This window comes from Lepus europaeus, chromosome 23 (genome assembly GCF_033115175.1).
Source record: "Lepus europaeus isolate LE1 chromosome 23, mLepTim1.pri, whole genome shotgun sequence".
Taxonomy (NCBI): Eukaryota; Metazoa; Chordata; class Mammalia; order Lagomorpha; family Leporidae; genus Lepus; species Lepus europaeus.
Genome location: NC_084849.1, coordinates 21,298,613 through 21,316,214, shown reverse-complemented (window position 1 = coordinate 21,316,214; position 17,602 = coordinate 21,298,613). Strand labels below are relative to the sequence as shown.

The 17,602-nt window shown below is 43.9% G+C and overlaps 1 protein-coding gene across 3 annotated transcripts in view; it reads left to right on the top strand.

The window, feature by feature from the left end:
• Window positions 1-17,602, top strand: part of TTC28 (tetratricopeptide repeat domain 28) — a 695,665-nt gene that overhangs the window by 529,887 nt on the left and 148,176 nt on the right. For all 3 annotated transcript variants that reach the window (XM_062182795.1, XM_062182794.1, XM_062182796.1), the window contains one exon: window positions 10,868-11,375. In XM_062182795.1, coding sequence (XP_062038779.1) covers window positions 10,868-11,375 — 508 coding nt within the window. The remainder of the gene's footprint in view (window positions 1-10,867; window positions 11,376-17,602) is intronic.

Genomic DNA, 17,602 nt, shown 5'->3' with positions numbered 1-17,602 from the left:
ACTAAGAATTATGGCAGAATATGTTTCCTAATCCAGGTCAAATTATTACATAGGAAACTTGAGTGAAGTGTGCCACAGAAAACTCATATGAAACTAGGTATCTGCTTTCCCCTTCCCCACATGGAGCTGAAGATGTGGGTAAAACCAAGAGTGACAGGTCAGTTTCCAAAAACAACTTTAAAGGATTATTTCAAGTGAGTGGGGGAATCAAACTCAGCTCCCTTAATAGAACTTCCAGGATTATGGGAGTTTTACGTGGTCATCACTTTGTGGCTACAGAGCTACGTAGAACACAGTGCTTTGTGAAGTTGTCCCAGATGGACAGCGTGGTAGCAATGGAAGGCGTTGGGATGTGAAAGAGGGAGGAGAGTCCTCGAGGAACCTGGAGGAGGTGTTAGGCGCGCTGTCTGGTTCCTTCTGGTGCTCCTCACAGGCCGCACCTCTTGTGTTCTTCATGAGGAAGCAGCTACAGTCTTCATGGGCTGCAGCGTGGCATTTACAGCTGTAGCACAGATGCCTGTTGTAGTGCATCAAGTTTACATGGAGCATCAAGTTTAAAAAAAAAAGAAATCATTATAAATTCTGGCAGTTTTTATGGTATAATTAAAATGTCTAACAGGATACCTCTGGGAAACTAAATGCAGTTTTACTATTTATAGAGCCGGCAGAGGTAGTGTTTCTTGCCAACTTTCATATCTTATGACCTATAAATTGCTCTTAATAGCTAATCTGTCATCCCAGCTCCTCATACCAGAAAGCTTGTTTCCTTATTAATCTGTTAATTTGCATCTGCAAAGGACATTTACAAATCCTAGGTTTGAAAACATTGCTATATTAATGCCGGGCATTATAAATAATTTATCACCTGTGATAACAAGTCTTAGGTCTAGGTAATAGATCTTTCTGACATTGTATTATTCTTCCAACTCTAATGTAATTTTGATAAAAATAATTACTATGGAAACTCCTCCGGCCTCACAGTATCAGAAAAGGCTGACAGGTTCCCCTGAAGAAGTTACAACTATCACTCGCAGCTCTCACTGAGCCTCTGGGTTAAGACTCCAACAAACTATTCCAACTGTTATGGTAGAAAAGAATTCAGATATGTACAAACCACTGTTTTCTTTTTAGTAATAACTGCAGAATATTCCTCCAATCCTAAATTTAGGCATTGGGACAAACTAGTTAGATTGATTATAGCAAATCTGACACCAATTAGTGGGCATGTGCAGCATGGAAATGATTTAAGACTATGAAACACCATCTAATTAAAATGTACTCCGTTTGTATGGTATTTAGGGCCCCTTCTTCTCTGTAGGCTGTGGCCAAGCGTTCATAACTCTGAGAGATCCCGTTCTGGACACCTTCTCCCTACCAAGATCCTTAATATTTAATTGTCTTTTGTTTGTGTTCCATGTGTCTGCTTTAATCCAAGAAAGATGTGTGAGAGCAGGACACAAAACTTAGAAGAAGAAAGATCAGATTTACGAGGGGATTAGGGTCGGACACTAGACTGGAGCCCAGAGCTGCACATACTTTGGAATTCCATCTGCCTGGTAAAGGCAGCTCTGCATCAGGTCATGAGCTTCCTGGTGACCCAAAGAAAGAAGTAAATGTGACTTAAAAGATTCTTACTTTTCTTAAGATAAAACTATAGCAACTTCTTAGTTGTCCTGGGATCTGAAAGAAATTTTGTTTTCTAAAGCGACGTTGGGTAATACCATGGACAGTGTCCTCAACAGTGTAGATTACGAAATTTCTTTGATTGTTCTTATACAGTAGGTTTTGTGTGACCATTGAGTAACCAGATCCAGAAGTTCATGACCATCAGTTGAGCTTTTATACAGAATTACTTTATCAGCTCAGTTTAAGGGTGGATTTTCAAGCTAGAATACACTCATTCCATAAGGAGTATAAGTCATTTAAGTCTGTACCCCACAGAGGTGGGACATCACTCAACCGTCTGTTTCTGTAGTTTTATATTTGGGGAGTATTGATTCTCTCTAAGCCTACAATTTGGATAAATCACTACCAGATAGACCTTCTTATCTAGATAAATGCAGATTCTTTTTTTTTTAAAGATTTATTTCTTTATTTAAAAGGCAGAGTTACAGAAAGAGAAGGAGAGAGACAGACAGACAGACAGATATATCTTTAATCTGCTGATTCACTCTCCAAATGGCCACAACAGCCAGGAGCCAGCAGCTTCATCCAGGTCTCCCACATGGGTGCAGGGGCCCAAAAACTTGGCCCATCTTCCACTGCTTTCTCAGGTGCATTAGCAGGGAGCTGGATCAGAAGTGGAGCAGCCGAGACTTGAAGTGGCATCCATATTGGGATGCCGGCATTGCAGGCAGTGGCTTAATTCTCTAGGCCATAATTTTGGTCTGAATGCAGATTCTTAAGTATGACTTTTAGTACCCAATTCTCCTCAAATTAATTTTTAATAAAAATACCTAAAATTTTATTGTTCACAAATCTGTGGTAACTGTCACATAATTGAACCACAGATAGTGTTAACTATAAGTGATAACTGATTTGTCCTGAAGCATGCAATTATTAATTGATACATAGTATTGCATGAGTCAGGATAGACTAGGTTATGCTATAATAATGATCAACCCCCAAATCTCAAAGCTTAAAACAACAAAGGGTTTTTTTAAAAAAAAAAAAAAAAAGATTATTTGTTTGAAAGTCAGAGTTACACAGAGAGAGGAGAGGCAGAGAGAGAGGGAGAGGTCTTCCATCCACTGGTTCACTTCCCAGTTGGCCACAATGGCTGGAACTGCGCTGATCCAAAGCCAGGAGCCAGGAGCTTCTTCCAGGTCTCCCACATGAGTGCAGGGGCCCAAGCACTTGGGCCATCTTCTACTGCTTTCCCAGGCCATAGCAGAGACCTGGATCGGAAGTGGATCAGGTCTCGAATCAGTGCCCATATGGGATGCTGGCGCTTCAGGCCAGGGCGTTAAGCCACTGAGCCACAGTGCCGGCCCCAGACAAAGGTCTATTTCTTGTATCTCGGGGGTATTTTTTAAGGATGAGGCAGGGACTGTTCCACATTGCCATGATTTTCACTTGAAGATCAATTCTGATGGAACGGTTTGCAGAACAGAGAAGATAGACTGTGGGACAGCGTTCCCTGGCACCTAAAGCTTTACCCAAAAGTGACCACATTTCTTAGCTGAAACAGGTCACACAGCCACCCATACCTGATACCATACAGGCAGGTATATGCTGTCTTACCTGCCTGAAGGGAGCGAACCTGGGATATTTGTGGAAGGCCCTAAAGTCTACCCTTGGTATCATTAGTGTTTAAATTATTTTCTTTTTCCCTTTTTAAATGTTTATGTATTTATTTGAAAGACAGAGTTACCCAGAGAAAGGAAGGGGGAGAGAGAGAGAGAGAGAATGAATGAATCTATCTTCGTCTACTGATTCAGTCCCCAAATGGCCACAACAGCCAGGGCTGGGCCAGTGTGAAGCCAGGAGCTTCATCTGAGTCTCCCACATGGGTGCAGGGGCCCAAGCCCTCGTGCCATCTTCGACGGCTTTCCCAGGTACAGTAGAAGGGAGCTAGATCAGAAGTGGAGCAGATGGGACTTGATCCAGCATTCACATGGGATGCTGGCGTCACCGGCGGCGGCTTCACTCGCTATGCCACAATGCCAGGCCCACTTAATTGTTTTCTAATTAGTCATCATTTTAGTTAAACATTTTATAGTTGATATTACTACTGAACTGCCTGGTTTTTATCTACTTCATGGTATCTGAATGTACAGAGTCCTATGACTCCCCTTTTTAAACCTTCTGTGGTACCCACTGTACCCTGGCTAAATTGTGAATTCCGCAAAAGAGACTAAATAAATTGTGTGTAGTCAAATGAGCACAAGAGCTAGAGTCTGATGTATGAGGATCTGAACCCTGGCACTGTTGTAAATTGGTTCCTGTAAGCATCTCATTCTATCTTTTTTTTTTTTTTTTAGTTTTTACCTTTTTGAGTCTAGCTTTGTCTCACAGATGGATGTAATAATAATGACACTTAAGAGATTTGTTACAGTGAGCATCTGAAACAGCATACATGGAAAATAATGTAGATTTTACAACCTGGCAGATAGACAGAACTTAGCCAACTATGCAGTGCCCACCACCAACCCCTACCCCCAGGTCTAATTAGCTTCTCCCTCTTTATTCATAGCCCATAGTCACATTTCATGCCATCGCTAGTGTCGTTTCCATTTCCTAGACTTAACCCCACCCCCTACTGAGAAAAACTCCAGTTTCTTTCCATACTTTTAATTAGTAAACGTTTTTAGAACGTTTGTAGATTTACAGTATCAGAGTTCCCACATACCCTCTTCCTCTACCTCATTCTGTCTCTCCTATAGTTAACACCTGGAAATTCGTGTGATACATTTCTTACAATTGAGGAACCAGTATTGATATATTATCGTTAACTGAAGTTCATAATTTACATTACGGTCCACTCTTTATGTTACACAGTTCTGAGAGTTCTAACGTGTCGAGTTTGTCTCCCCCACGCCAGTGCCAGGCAGAATAGTTCCATTGCCCTAAAAGTCCCCTATGTTCTACCTGTTTATCCCTCTCACTGGTGCCCTGAGTCCTTGCATCCATTGATCTTTTTTCTCTAAGGTTTGGCCTTTTTCAGAGCATTGTATAGTGGAATCATATGAAATGTAACCTTTTAGACTGTCTTCTTTCACTAAATAACATACATTTAAGTTCTTCTGCATAAAGCTGTGGTAACCATTCACGAACAGGTGAACAGGTTTTTGTGTAGACATTAAGTGCTCAGCTCTTTTGGGTAAATACCTGGAAGCATCATTACTGGATCACATGATGATATGTTTAGCTATGTAACAAATTACTGGATCACATGATGATATGTTTAGCTATGTAACAAATTTCCCACTGCCTTCCAAAGTGGCTACGCCGTTTTTCATTCCCACAAGTTTCTGTTGCCCTACATCGTCACCAGCGTTTGGTGTTTTCTGTATTTTGGATTTTAGCCATTCTAATGAACATGTAGTGGTATCTCATTATGTGTTAATTTTCAGTTTCCTAATAACGTGATGTTGAGCACCTTTTCAAATGCTTGCTTGTTATCTGCATGTATCTTTTTTTTTTTTTAATTTGAGAGATAGGGAGAGAGAAAAAATGAGACAGAATTCCTATTCTCTGGCTCACACCCCAGATACGCACAATGGAGCTGGACCACGTCAAAGCTGGGAGGCAGGACTCAGCCCAGGTTTCCCACATGAGTGCCAGGGACCCAACTACCTGAGCCATTATTGCTACCTACAGGGTGCACATTTGACATGAAGTTGAAATTGGGTATAGTGCTGGGAATTGAACCCCGGTACTCCTGAAATGGGATATGGGTGTCCCAACCAGTATCTTAACCACTACTCCAAACACCTGCCCCATTGTTGAGTCTTTATATTTTGGTATAAGTCTTTTGTCAAATATGTATTTTGTAAATATTTTCTCTCATTCTGTGGCTTGTCTTTATTTTCTTAATACCGTCTTTTGCAGAGCATTTTTTTTTAACTTAAATGAAGTCCAAATTACCAACTTTTTCTTTCATGGATCATATTTTTGGTGTTATATCTAAAAACTTGCCACTAAACTCAAGGATGTCTAGATTTTCTTTAATGTTATCTTCTAAGAGTTTTATGGCTCAGCATTTTCCTTTTTATGTCTATGTTTCATTCAAGTTTGTTTTTTTGTGTGTGAAAAATGTAAGGTCTTTATCTAGATTTTTTTTTTTTTTTTGGCATGTGATGTCTACTGTTCTAGTACCACTTGTTGAAAAGAATATCCTTGGCTATGTCTTTGCTCCTTCATTAAAAATTAAATTTGTGGGCACTGGATTAAGTCACTGCCTACAATTCCAGCATCCCATATGTGTGTTGGGTTTGAGAGCCAGCTGCTCCTCTTCCAATCCAGCTCCCTGCTAATGCATCTGGGAAAGCAATGGAAGATGGCACAAGTGCTTGGTGCCCTGCACCCACTTGGGAGACCTGGAAGAAGTTCTTGGCTCCTGGCTTCAGCCTGGCCCAGCTCTGGATGTTGCAGCCATTTGGGGAGTGAGCCAGTGGATAGAAGACATCTCTGTCTCCTTCTGTCTCTCCCTCTCTCTCTCTGCGATTCTGCACTTCAAATAAATTTTTTAAAAATTAAATTTGAGTCTAGAAAATTCTCTTGAATGCATGAATGAATGAACTAATGAACCTAGCAACAGACTCAAAACACAAACTTTGACCACTTGATGCCAACTGCATTTATCAAGCTTATGTGTTATATATAACAATGATTCTACAATGTCCCTAAGTAAAGGGAACATTTTCTTACATATACATTTGCTAAAGAATAATAGATGAGGTATATGAAGATGATGACACTACCCACGAGTGAAGCAAGCTTCTTGTGTTGTCCTTGTAGTTGTGGTCGCATAACTTCATGCTCCATTTTCTAATCTTCTTCTACCATATCTTTGAAATGAATAAAACTAAATAGGAGTAGGAAGAGAAACTTAAAAAAAAGTGTTGAACCTCCTCCATATGCCAAGCCCTGACCCAGGCTCATTGCAGTTACTGTTTTATCTAGTACTCATCATTGTTCTGTTGGAGATTTCCCTTCCCATCTTACAGATGAAGAACCTGGGGCCCAGAGTTGTTACGCAGTGTGCATTATCACACAGGATGTCGTTTAAACCCATGCATGTCTGATTCCAAAGTCTATCTCTATTCTGCTGTCCCCACTGCCTACTTGGTTGTGGGTGGTTCATCTAGGACTGAACTGGCAGGGGACACATGACACATGTGGATTTGAGTGGTAAAAAAGAAAAGGCAGTATTTCTGGTACTGGTACAAGTGCATTTTCCATTTTTCCAACTTCATGCAGTTAATCAGTCAGCAATTATATTGAATATTTTCTATATAACACTACTGCATATTTAGTCTTCCCACAAGATAGAGCCTCTTTGAAAAATATACACAGTAAAGGCAAAAATGTGCTAGATCTTGAGCCTAATGTTTATATCTTGAGCATAATATTTAATATATAATGGTGCTATCATCAATGTGGCTATAGTTCAAGAAACTTAAATTTTATTTTGTAAGCTAAAAACCTGTAAAGATGGTTTAGTTGAATCTGAACAAATTTCCTCCTTTGGCTTAGGATGCCACAAAACTGATAGATACAACTCATCTGTAAATATTCAGGCCACAGAGCGAGGGGTGACTGACTCCTCTGTGCCTAACTCTGCAGCTGGAAATTATGCCTTGGCAGGAACGTGAGTAATTTATGTCTTGCAGAAAGAGAAAACTATTATCTTACTCCAACCAGAAAGTTTGTTAGCATAACTGTGTGCATTTTAGTATTTGAATACAGATGTTCCAAAATGTTTCCACTGTGGGAAGCAGCTGCTGCTACTCTAGCACAAAAATCTCAGAGAGATTAATATACAAAGGCAGTGCGAACCTTCTTGGTAAAAGCAGCATCTGCTTGAGGTGGGGCCTGTGATTCCCCATAGAGAGTGGGGCTTCAGACTCTCATTAGCAGCCTGCAACCATGTTTCAGATCTGAGTTTATCTGCGGGAACAGGAACAAAGACAAGTGGTTAATTTGTAATTCATTTAGCTGATAAATATCATCACATGTTATTTGCCCAGGGGCTGTAAAACACTGGACGGCATTTCCTGTGGCAACTGATAGGAATACAGACACTTGGCCATGATGACTGATGTGTTCAGTTGCCATTACCAGCTTCTGCTTTGTAACGGAGCTCAGCCCCACCAGTTTGTAGCCATAACCACCCCCCCACCTTAGTATGGTGCATGTTGCTGTCCCCCAAGGACATTTGCACGCTCGACTTCATCTGAGCCCCTGCCAACCCTGTGAAGCCTGCACAGTAGTAGTACTAGCACCATTTCACAAGTAAGAAAGATGAGATGAAGAAGCAAAATGGCTCAGTGGGGTTACAAGCCAGGGCCTCTGACCAAATGCTACTGCACCCTCAGAATGCCTCTGCTTTCAGAGCTGTGATGTGTTCTCCCTGTGGATGCGCAATTCCAGGACACTTGCTATGGAGCATCCCAACCTGACCGCACTGCCTGCTGACTGGAGGGTGCCGGGAAAGAGCGCATGTGGTCATCCTTCCCTTCCCCCACACCTTACAGAGGAAACAGCCAAATACTTCCCCGCCTTGTGCTCAGAGAGCCTGGTCTCCTTGGCATTTAGACAAATGAAAAGCCAGAAACAAGATCTCAGGGCTGTCATCCGGAGTGACCATGAGACAGACGTTGCTGAGAACAGTGATGCCTGGGCTATTGTGCCTACCCCGAGCCTTAAAAATCCATATCCCGCAATGTTCAAGGGCTCATTACCTCCAACCAGATCTACCATTTGGACCCATCTAGTAAATTATGTATGGCTTCCACATTTGACAGGGGCTCCTGTCTCTTTGAAAATGCTGTTTCTGACTTGCTGCTAGGTCCTGACAACGTCTGCCTGGGAAGTTCAGGCTCAGAGCCGTGAAGTCGCTGGAGATCCCGGAGCTGGTGATGGGCGGGGCATTTCCGAACCAAGTGTGTCTGCTCCAAGCCACACTAGGGAAAGAGCCTAGGAAAAGTTTGTGGGTGGGAGAGTATGGGACCAGTGTCCTCCGTGGCCAGAGTTGGGTAGAGAAGAGCCCAAAGGATGAGGTGGGAGAGCCAACTACTCAAGGAGAGGAGAAAGGCTGGGGCCTGGCTCAAGGGAGGGACAAAAGGCTATTGGGCTGGGGCGCAGGTGGGCGTGTGAGCAGTAGAAAGACCCCCGCTCAGGGTGCTGGCATGGAGTCCTAACCTTGGTCCCCAGGAGGCCCTTACAGCGGGAACCTCAGTCCTGGACACGTCCGAATGGCACGCCGTTCTGTGACGTCATTGCTGCGTCTGCCAGCAGCACTGCTACTGTGTGGGACTGTTCTGTTCTCTGCCACCAAAAACAACAGAAACGCAACTCTCTCAGTGTTTATTTCTCCTGCTTTCTAAATCTCTTGGTGGAACATCTGTGAAATGATAAGAGCAACTGAAAACAGTGTGGAACATTTCGCAAATACACTATTTTCTTCCTTCTTTTTTTTTTAACAGGCAGAGTTAGAGAGAGAGAGAGACAGAGAGAAAGGTCTTCCTTTTCTGTTGGTTCACCCCTCAAATGGCTACTATGGCTGGCACGCTGTGCCAATCCGAAGCCAGGAGCCAGGTGCTTCCTCCTGGTCTCCCATGGGGTGCAGGGCCCAAGCACTTGGGCCATCCTCCACTGCCTTCCCGGGCCACAGCAGAGAGCTGGACTGGAAGATGGAGCAACCGGGACAGAATCCGGCGCCCCAACTGGGACTAGAACCCTGGGTGCCGGCACCGCAGGCGGAGGATTAGCCTAGTGAGCCACGGCGCCGGCCCAAATAGACTATTTTCAAGCATGGTGAAAATGGTCTCAGTCGTTTTGACCAAGAACTGCTATTTCACAGGCAAAGAATGTAGGGTAGCAAATCACTCACATCTATAAAATATTAATAAAAGTGTTCAGAAGTGCACAGAGAGCACTTGTCATCAAGAAATGCCTTACTCAGGAGGCCAGCACCCCTCCCTATCATTCTCTAGCTAAAGGCTCTTGGGAAAGTGACTTGCCTACTTGTGACAGAGGGTACCCTCTGTGCTGCCAGCATTGTGTGTTCATGCTGTGAAGAAGGGGCGTTGTGAGAAAGGGACCTGCTGGACTCCAGCTATCGACAAGTACCAAAGGAAGAGAAGGGTCGGCAAGCTTCCACCTCTTAGAATAAAAAGAAAGGCAGAAAAACTGCCCAGCATAACTTCCCTTTTTTATTTCTACGAGGGAGTTGGAAACTGAAGACTAGAATCTAAACACTGTATGTACTTGGTAAGATTCTAGCAACTGTGTAACATCCTCTTTGTTAGTTTGGTTGTCCCTCTGTGGTTTACCGTGTGGACAGACTCATTTTCATGAAAACCTTTAAGATAGAAAGGATTTGCATGCTTTCTTGGGACAAGAGATGGTTAAGTGATAAGCAGTATGATGGGACTAGAAAGACAGCCGCCTTCTGCACAGAGAGGCTGGGCTTGGAGGCGCAGCTGCGTAAGAAAAGCAAAGCTTGAAGAGCCAGTGTGAGCCTGGGAAGGGGGGGGAGGGGGGCGAGACTTAATGAGGCCTGATGGAGACGGCCGCATGCGGAGCCACAGCTTGTAACCCCCGCATCATTGGCCTCTGAGACTCGCATGGTGGAAACCTGCCACAGTGAGCAGTACTGTGCAGGAACAAAGGTAAGCGAGCAGGAGTTTCCAGTGTGGTAGCCCCGTCCCTCACTGTTCATGTATGCATTTGCTGTGGAAGGAGATACAAATGGAGAAATGCCCAGGAGTACAGAGTCGAGCATGGATTTCTCCCGGGACTGTCCTGTGGGCTGTTATACACAGCAGTGAGTTTGGGTTTTAACATTTTCTTATACCACAGAGGTTAATAGGTATTAACAGAGACATAATTTCATAGTGAATATTGGAAATGTTAAGTCTTTAAACTAAAATAAATATATATTATACAAACTGTTTCTATGAGATAAGGTATGGAAAGTCACTGATTAAATTATCATTGTCTCTCCTTTTTTTGTTAAGGGCTTGCTGTTGGGTGTGTTCATTATCAGTTTTGCTTAGGTCTGTGGACCACTGATAGGAACGCCAGTAGGAACTGGATTGATAGTTGTAGGCCAAGTGTGTGAAACTCCATCTGCGCAGACAAACCAAAGCCATTTCCTGATGTGCTTCCATTTCTCTGCCTTACCGTGTCTCTACAGGCAGCTTCATCAGCCCTGAGCAGTCTGGGCCACGTGTACACAGCCATCGGAGACTACCCCAATGCTCTGGCCAGTCACAAACAGTGTGTTCTTCTCGCCAAGCAATCCAAAGACGAACTTTCTGAAGCCCGAGAGCTTGGCAACATGGGAGCTGTGTATATTGCCATGGGTGACTTTGAGAATGCTGTACAGTGCCACGAGCAACATCTGAAGATAGCCAAGGACCTGGGGAACAAGCGAGAGGAGGCCCGGGCCTACAGCAACCTGGGCAGTGCCTATCACTACAGGAGGAACTTTGACAAGGCCATGTCCTACCACAACTACGTGCTGGAGCTGGCACAGGAGCTGGTGGAGAAGGCCATCGAGATGCGGGCCTATGCTGGCCTGGGCCATGCTGCCAGGTGCATGCAGGATTTGGAAAGAGCCAAGCAGTACCACGAGCAGCAGCTGAGCATTGCTGAGGATCTCAAAGACCGGGCTGCCGAAGGGAGAGCGTCATCCAATCTGGGTAAGGAAAAAGTTGCCTGCAAGATTCCACATTGGTGCCGTGAGCTGCCAATAGCTGGGGTGCACCACTGGCTTTAGCAGGAATCTGTGTGCTTGTATTCATGAGATCTCCTCATTGCGTGTGTCATGTCTTTCCTTCAGATAAATTTCTGTGGAGCCTGCCTACTTTAAATCACACAGTGTTTCCCATCATCAGAGTCCCCTAAGGATTACCACTCTGAAATGCTAGAAAAACAAAGCACTCCAACCTTTTAATCCATCCACAGAGAGGAGCAGCCAGATTTATCTAATTACAGAGCAGAGGCGTGGAAAGATGATAGAGAGCTATGCGTGGTCTAAATGAAAGAGAGGCTGCTAGGAAGTCATCAATGGAAGGGAATTTGAGAGGAGTTTTCCTGACAAGGATTTCTGTAGCTGGAGACTTTTACCCCAGAGAAATTTTAGTTTCCCTCAAAATCATGTGTATTCACCAATAATGTTGTTAGTTTTAGTATAAATGCAGAATTATTTTTGTAAAAAGATCTCTTAAGTAAAATTTGCTGTCACTGTTTTGTTAGTACTTGGTTACAATTAAGACATTTATAATCTGCGAGTTTATATGAGGTGGTAAGACATAAGTAATTGCTACTTCTTAGAAGATATTGTTATTTTGTCTTTGTATCCCAACAGATGTGGATACATAGTGAATGGAAGGTACAGATGTGTTTGGAAGTATGAGCTGGCCCCATTTCTGTGCCCACAGGGATTCAGGGTGGGGAGAGAACAAGGGGAAGGTGACCTCGCTGGTATGGGACACAGAATATAAAACCCTCTTGCTTACCTTATCTGCCAAACCATGGTATCCCCTCCCTGTTTGTCGTGTTAGCTCTGACCTCCCTTTCCCCGCCCTCTGCTTGTTTTAACCGAACCCTTGTTGAACAGTTGTTGGAGAAAGTCTTGCACATCCTTAGAGATGGCTCTGAAGACAGTCTTGATGAGAATGGGAGTCTAGAGAGTCTAACAGAACCACAGAAATAGGCTCTTGGCTTCATATGGTTACAAGCGTTCACTGAATCCTTACTATGTGCTTCATCCTAGGATAGTTGCTTTAAGGGATACAGAAGATAAAGAAGAATCCTTGCCCTCGAAGAGCTTATCATTTACTTAGGAAAATATGATGAACACTTAAGACAACAGTGGCCTCCCTACCCTGCTGTGTTAATGATGTTGTGCTATCATGGGATTTCTAGAAGGGAGACTGTAAGGGCTAGGAGCTTGGAAAGCTTCTTGGAGGAGGTTAGGTGAGGGACAGGTGAGATCTGGCCAGGGATAGGATGTCAGCAGCGATGGCAAGGGACGAGTGAGAGGAGCTGCCGTAGGTTGTCTAGCTGAGCAATGGTGGCAGGATGCCCTTAGGAGTGTGGTGGAAGATTTAGTGTGAGAACCAGGCAGTGATATGCTGGTGAACAGGAACTTCTGAAGGTTCCCAAATGTAGGAGTGAGAAAACCTGGACTAGGTATGGAGGTAAATGGGCCACATGGGGGCTTGCTGGACAGATTGGAGGGCTTGGGACTCGCAGTGCAGGTTGTGTGTAGTAGCTTGTTCAGATCTTCCTTTTTCTCTGTGGCAGCTTGGATTAGTTATATTTTTCAAAAACTTTGTTTCATCTAAGTTGTTGAATTTATTGGCCTAAAGTTGTTTATACTGTTCCCTTGTTATTATGTTAATGCTTGTAGGATATATATTATCCTTTTTCACTCTTGAAAAAAATGATACTTGTAGTTTGTGTTTTGCATCCTACATGCTCCCCCCCCCAACTCACACTAACTAGAGATCAATTTTCTTGATAGTTGTTAAGAATCTTTAGCTTTTGTGAATTTTTTTCCTATTGTTTTTCTGTTTTCTATCTCATTTATTTCTGCTTTTAGTTTTTATAATTGTTTTCTGCTTACTTGGGATCCTCTTTCTACCTACTGAGGTTGAATCTTAGATCATCAATTATGGACTCTTTCTCTTTTAAAAAAATTATTTTCTTATGTGGGAGGCAGAGTGACAGGGAGAGAGCGAGCAAGCCCATGCATAGATTCATGTCCCAAATATCTGCAATGATTGGGACTGGACTGAGGCCAAAGCTGAGAGCAAGGAACACAATCCAGGTCTTCCATGTGTGTGGCAGTGACCCAGTTACTTGGGCCATCACTGCTACCTCCCAGGGTCTTCATTAGTAGGAAGCTGGCATCAAGAGCTGAAGCCAGGATTCAAACCCAGTTATTCCAGTAAGGGTCGTGCTCATCTTAACCACTAGGCTAAATGCCTGCTTCCCTTTTCTTCTAATAAAAGCATTGAGGAAAATGAAATAAAATGTCCTCTAAATACTGCTTTATTTAAATCCCATAATTATGGGGTGGTCCTTCCCACCCCACTCCCACCACACACACACACACACACACACCCAGTTTCACATTTGGAGATTTTAGTTATCTGCAATCAATTGTGGTTTAATAATATTATTATTTATCTAGACTATTTCAAAAGAGATAGAGTAGATCCATTATTGCTAATCTCTTACTGTGCCCAATTTATAAGCTGAAGTTTATCTTGGGAAGTATACAGTATAGGAACGCGTATATACTCCCAGTGATGATCTGTTAGATTAAAGTCCGCCACAGAAGGAGGCACATGCGGCACAGGCAGAGAGAGTGCTAAGAACACAGAGCTTCCAGCTGTCCTCTCCCGGTGGGATCTCGGACAGCGCCCGCTTTTCTGAGCAGTGATCTCTGACAATATGTGCAGGGGATGGCCTTGATATCCACAGTTTCACTGGACCTTGCTTGTGTAGACAGAGCTGGTCACCTGCGGAGGAGGCCTTGGTTTCCCTCCTCGTGGAGTTTGAGGTGATAGTAAGTGTCCCTGAGCCCCGTGGAGTTTGAGGTGATAGGACGTGTCCCCAAGCCCCCACAGGAAATTGCTTTGTGAGCAGAGACTGGCCTGGTCAAGGTCCTTGGGTAAACCAAGACTCTTCTCAGGCAAGGCCTCCCGAGGGCTCTGCCAAGCGTGAAGGGTCTCTGGGCATGGTTGCTTCTTTACTGTACAAGTAAATTTTTTAAAAAGATATATATTGTATTTGTTCTAGAGTGACTGTTTGGTTCTCTTAATTCAACATTCAGTTTTTCTGCTAAGAGTGGTGTGTTGATTCACTCCATGTATTTTCCTCTTTATGTAGCTGAGCCTGGTAAAGACAGCTGCTTTTTTTTTTTTTTTTTTTTGACAGGCAGAGTGGATAGTGAGAGAGAGAGACAGAGAGAAAGGTCTTCCTTTTTGCCGTTGGTTCACCCTCCAATGGCCGCTGCGGCCGGCGCACCGCGCTGATCCGAAGCCAGGAGCCAGGTGCTTTTTCCTGGTCTCCCATGCGGGTGCAGGGCACAAGCACTTGGGCCATCCTCCACTGCATTCCTGGGCCATAGTAGAGAGCTGCAGGAAGAGGGGCAACCGGGATAGAATCCAGTGCCCCAACTGGGACTAGAACCCGGTGTGCCGGTGCAGCAAGGTGGAGGATTAGCCTGTTAAGCCACGGTGCCGGCCTAGACAGCTGCTTTTAAAACCTTGTCTGCTAAAGCCAGATGGGGTCATCCTGGGCTGGACTTGATTGATTGATCACCTTTTGTTATTTTTCATAATAGCTCGATTGAGATATAATTCACATACGCATAAAGTCTATAGTTCAATTCAGTGGTTTTTAATGTTATCACAGAGTTGTAGCATCATAACCAGTATACCAAATGCCTGTTCCTCTGGTTCTTGTCTATTCTTAATGTACCTGCCTTTGTCATTTGTACCTCCAACCTGTGACTGCTGCTTCAGCACACATTGCTTCTGAAACTGTGTTCAGCAGCACTGACTTCTCTCTTGTCTGAACATCATTTTCACATTTCCAACTGCCCCACGGATACTCCATCCGATTCTCGGGCTGACCTGTCAAAGTTATTGAGTCCAAACATGAAATAGGGTTTTCCCTTCTAGCTTTCCTAATTCCGCTGATTACTGTGCCACTCTTCCTGTTCTCTATTTTAGTTTCCTGTAGCTGTTGTAATGAGTCGCCATCAGTGTAGTCGCCCAAAACAACACAGATTTATTCTTTTACTGCCCTGGAGGTCAGGAGCCTAAGGATAGTTTCCCTGAGCTAAAGGCAAAATGTTGACAGAGCTGGACCAGGAAAGAAACTGTTCCTTGCCTTTGGAAGCTCCTAGTGGCCACCTTCCTCTTTGTGGAGAGGGCACCGCTCCAACAGCTGAGTCTGTTAGCACATCACACTGTCTCTTCTACTGGCTTCGGGATCCCTCCCATGAGGCGTGTTGTGATAACATCAGGCCCACCCCCACAGTCCAGGGTAATCTGCTTACCTCAGGCTCCTTAACGTAATCACACCTGCAAATTCCCATGGAAGGTGGCGTCATAACTTCCAGGGAGTAAGACATGGACACATTTGCTGGTGGTGGCGGGCGGGGCGGGGTGGAGTGGGAGCTGGCATTTTGCAGCCTGCCCTACCATCCCAGCAGAGAACTCTAAAGCCATCATTATTTTCTTCCCTTATTTCCTGGTTGACTCCCAATCTCACAGTGGCCACATGCATATTTCCATAAAGACCTTTGCTGTTGTTGCCCCCTCCCATTTGCCACCTGCTGCATCAGCCTGCCAACTGGGTTCACCTCACACCCTTCCCTGCCTCCCACGGATCAGGTTAGGCTCATCTTCCTAATGCTGAGCATCTCGTATGCCATGCTATTTATGGTCAGAGTCCTCACCTTAAAGGGCAAGCTGTTAGGATTCCAGACACAGCTGGCTGGCCATTCTTCAATTCTACTACCTCTCTGTATATGCTCTTTCCCTAAAACTGGACTTTTCCATCTCCAGTAATCGTGCCACGTTGGTCATGCTCTACCACTCTAGTGTATTTCCTTGAGCTATTTCTTCCACCTAGAACTCCTATGTCTCTATCTTGCTCATCTAGAGTTTCCCTGTCTTTTGAGGATTGTCCCAAATGCCATTGAAGCCTCTCTTGATAGCATGAAAGTTCTTTCCTTTGTCTGAACCCTGTTAACACTTTTATCATGACTCCTATTTATTTATATTTAATCATTAATTACAGTTATTTGCATGCTGTTATAATTACCTCTACTGTGTGAAAGTTCATTGCAAGTATGAACTGTGTTTTATTCTGTTGTCTCTATATCACTGTGTATAACCCCTTCCACAAGTAAGTATCTAATGAAAGATTTGTGTGGTTGGATTGAACAAGCTTCCAAGATATTGTGCCTAGATGTTTGGAAGAATGGACACACCTTTGGGGAGAAACAGGAAAATTGTGAGGTGGAACTAGTGTGGAAAGGCATATGATAAGTTAGATTTTGAACACTCCCAGTTTGTAAATTTCACTTAATGTGACACTAGAGACTAGAACTGGAAACAAGTGTTAAGATGACATCATCCTAATGCCATCCATAACACAGGAAGGAAAACCAAGCTGGGGAGACTGAGTCAGGCTCATAGAGGCTGAGGGCATCCACGAGCAGCCCAGGGAGAAAACAGCTTCAAGGTATGGGGGAGGAGGCATTCCATGCAGTGGTTAAGATACCATGTGGGTTGGCTGCATCTCATATTGGAGTGCCTGGGTTCGAGTCCTGACTTCTGATTCCAGCTGCTCACGCTCAGCCTGCAGGCAGCAGGTGTTAGTTCAAGTACTTGAGTCCCTGCCACCCACATGGGAGTCCCAGATTGAGTCTGGGACTCCTGGCTTCAGTCTGGCCCTGACCTGGCTGTTGCAGACATTTGGGTAGTGACCCAGTGTCTGGAAGAGCTCTCTCTTCTATTTCTGCCTTTCAAATAAATGAATAAATAAATAAGTAAATAAATAAATACATTTAAAAAATATGTAGAGGGCATAACATTTATCTCAAAGGAGCAAGGAAGATGAGTAGAAGGCCCCTGTGTCTATCTGATGGAACTTGTAGAGATGGAGAGTGAGAGAGAAGTCTGTCCTTTGGTGGTCAGCATGTATTATCCACCATAAAACAAGAAGCAATGGTTTAGACTCCTCAGATCTCTGGTGAACAATAAAGAGGAGCTTAGCTATTTTCTAAGCTTGTCTTCTACGGGAAATTAATGTTCATATACATTTTGGCTTAGAAAGTGGCTGTCTTTTCTTCTATGCTCAAAGCAGCTCTGGGTGCCGGATAGTATTTCTGTAGCCT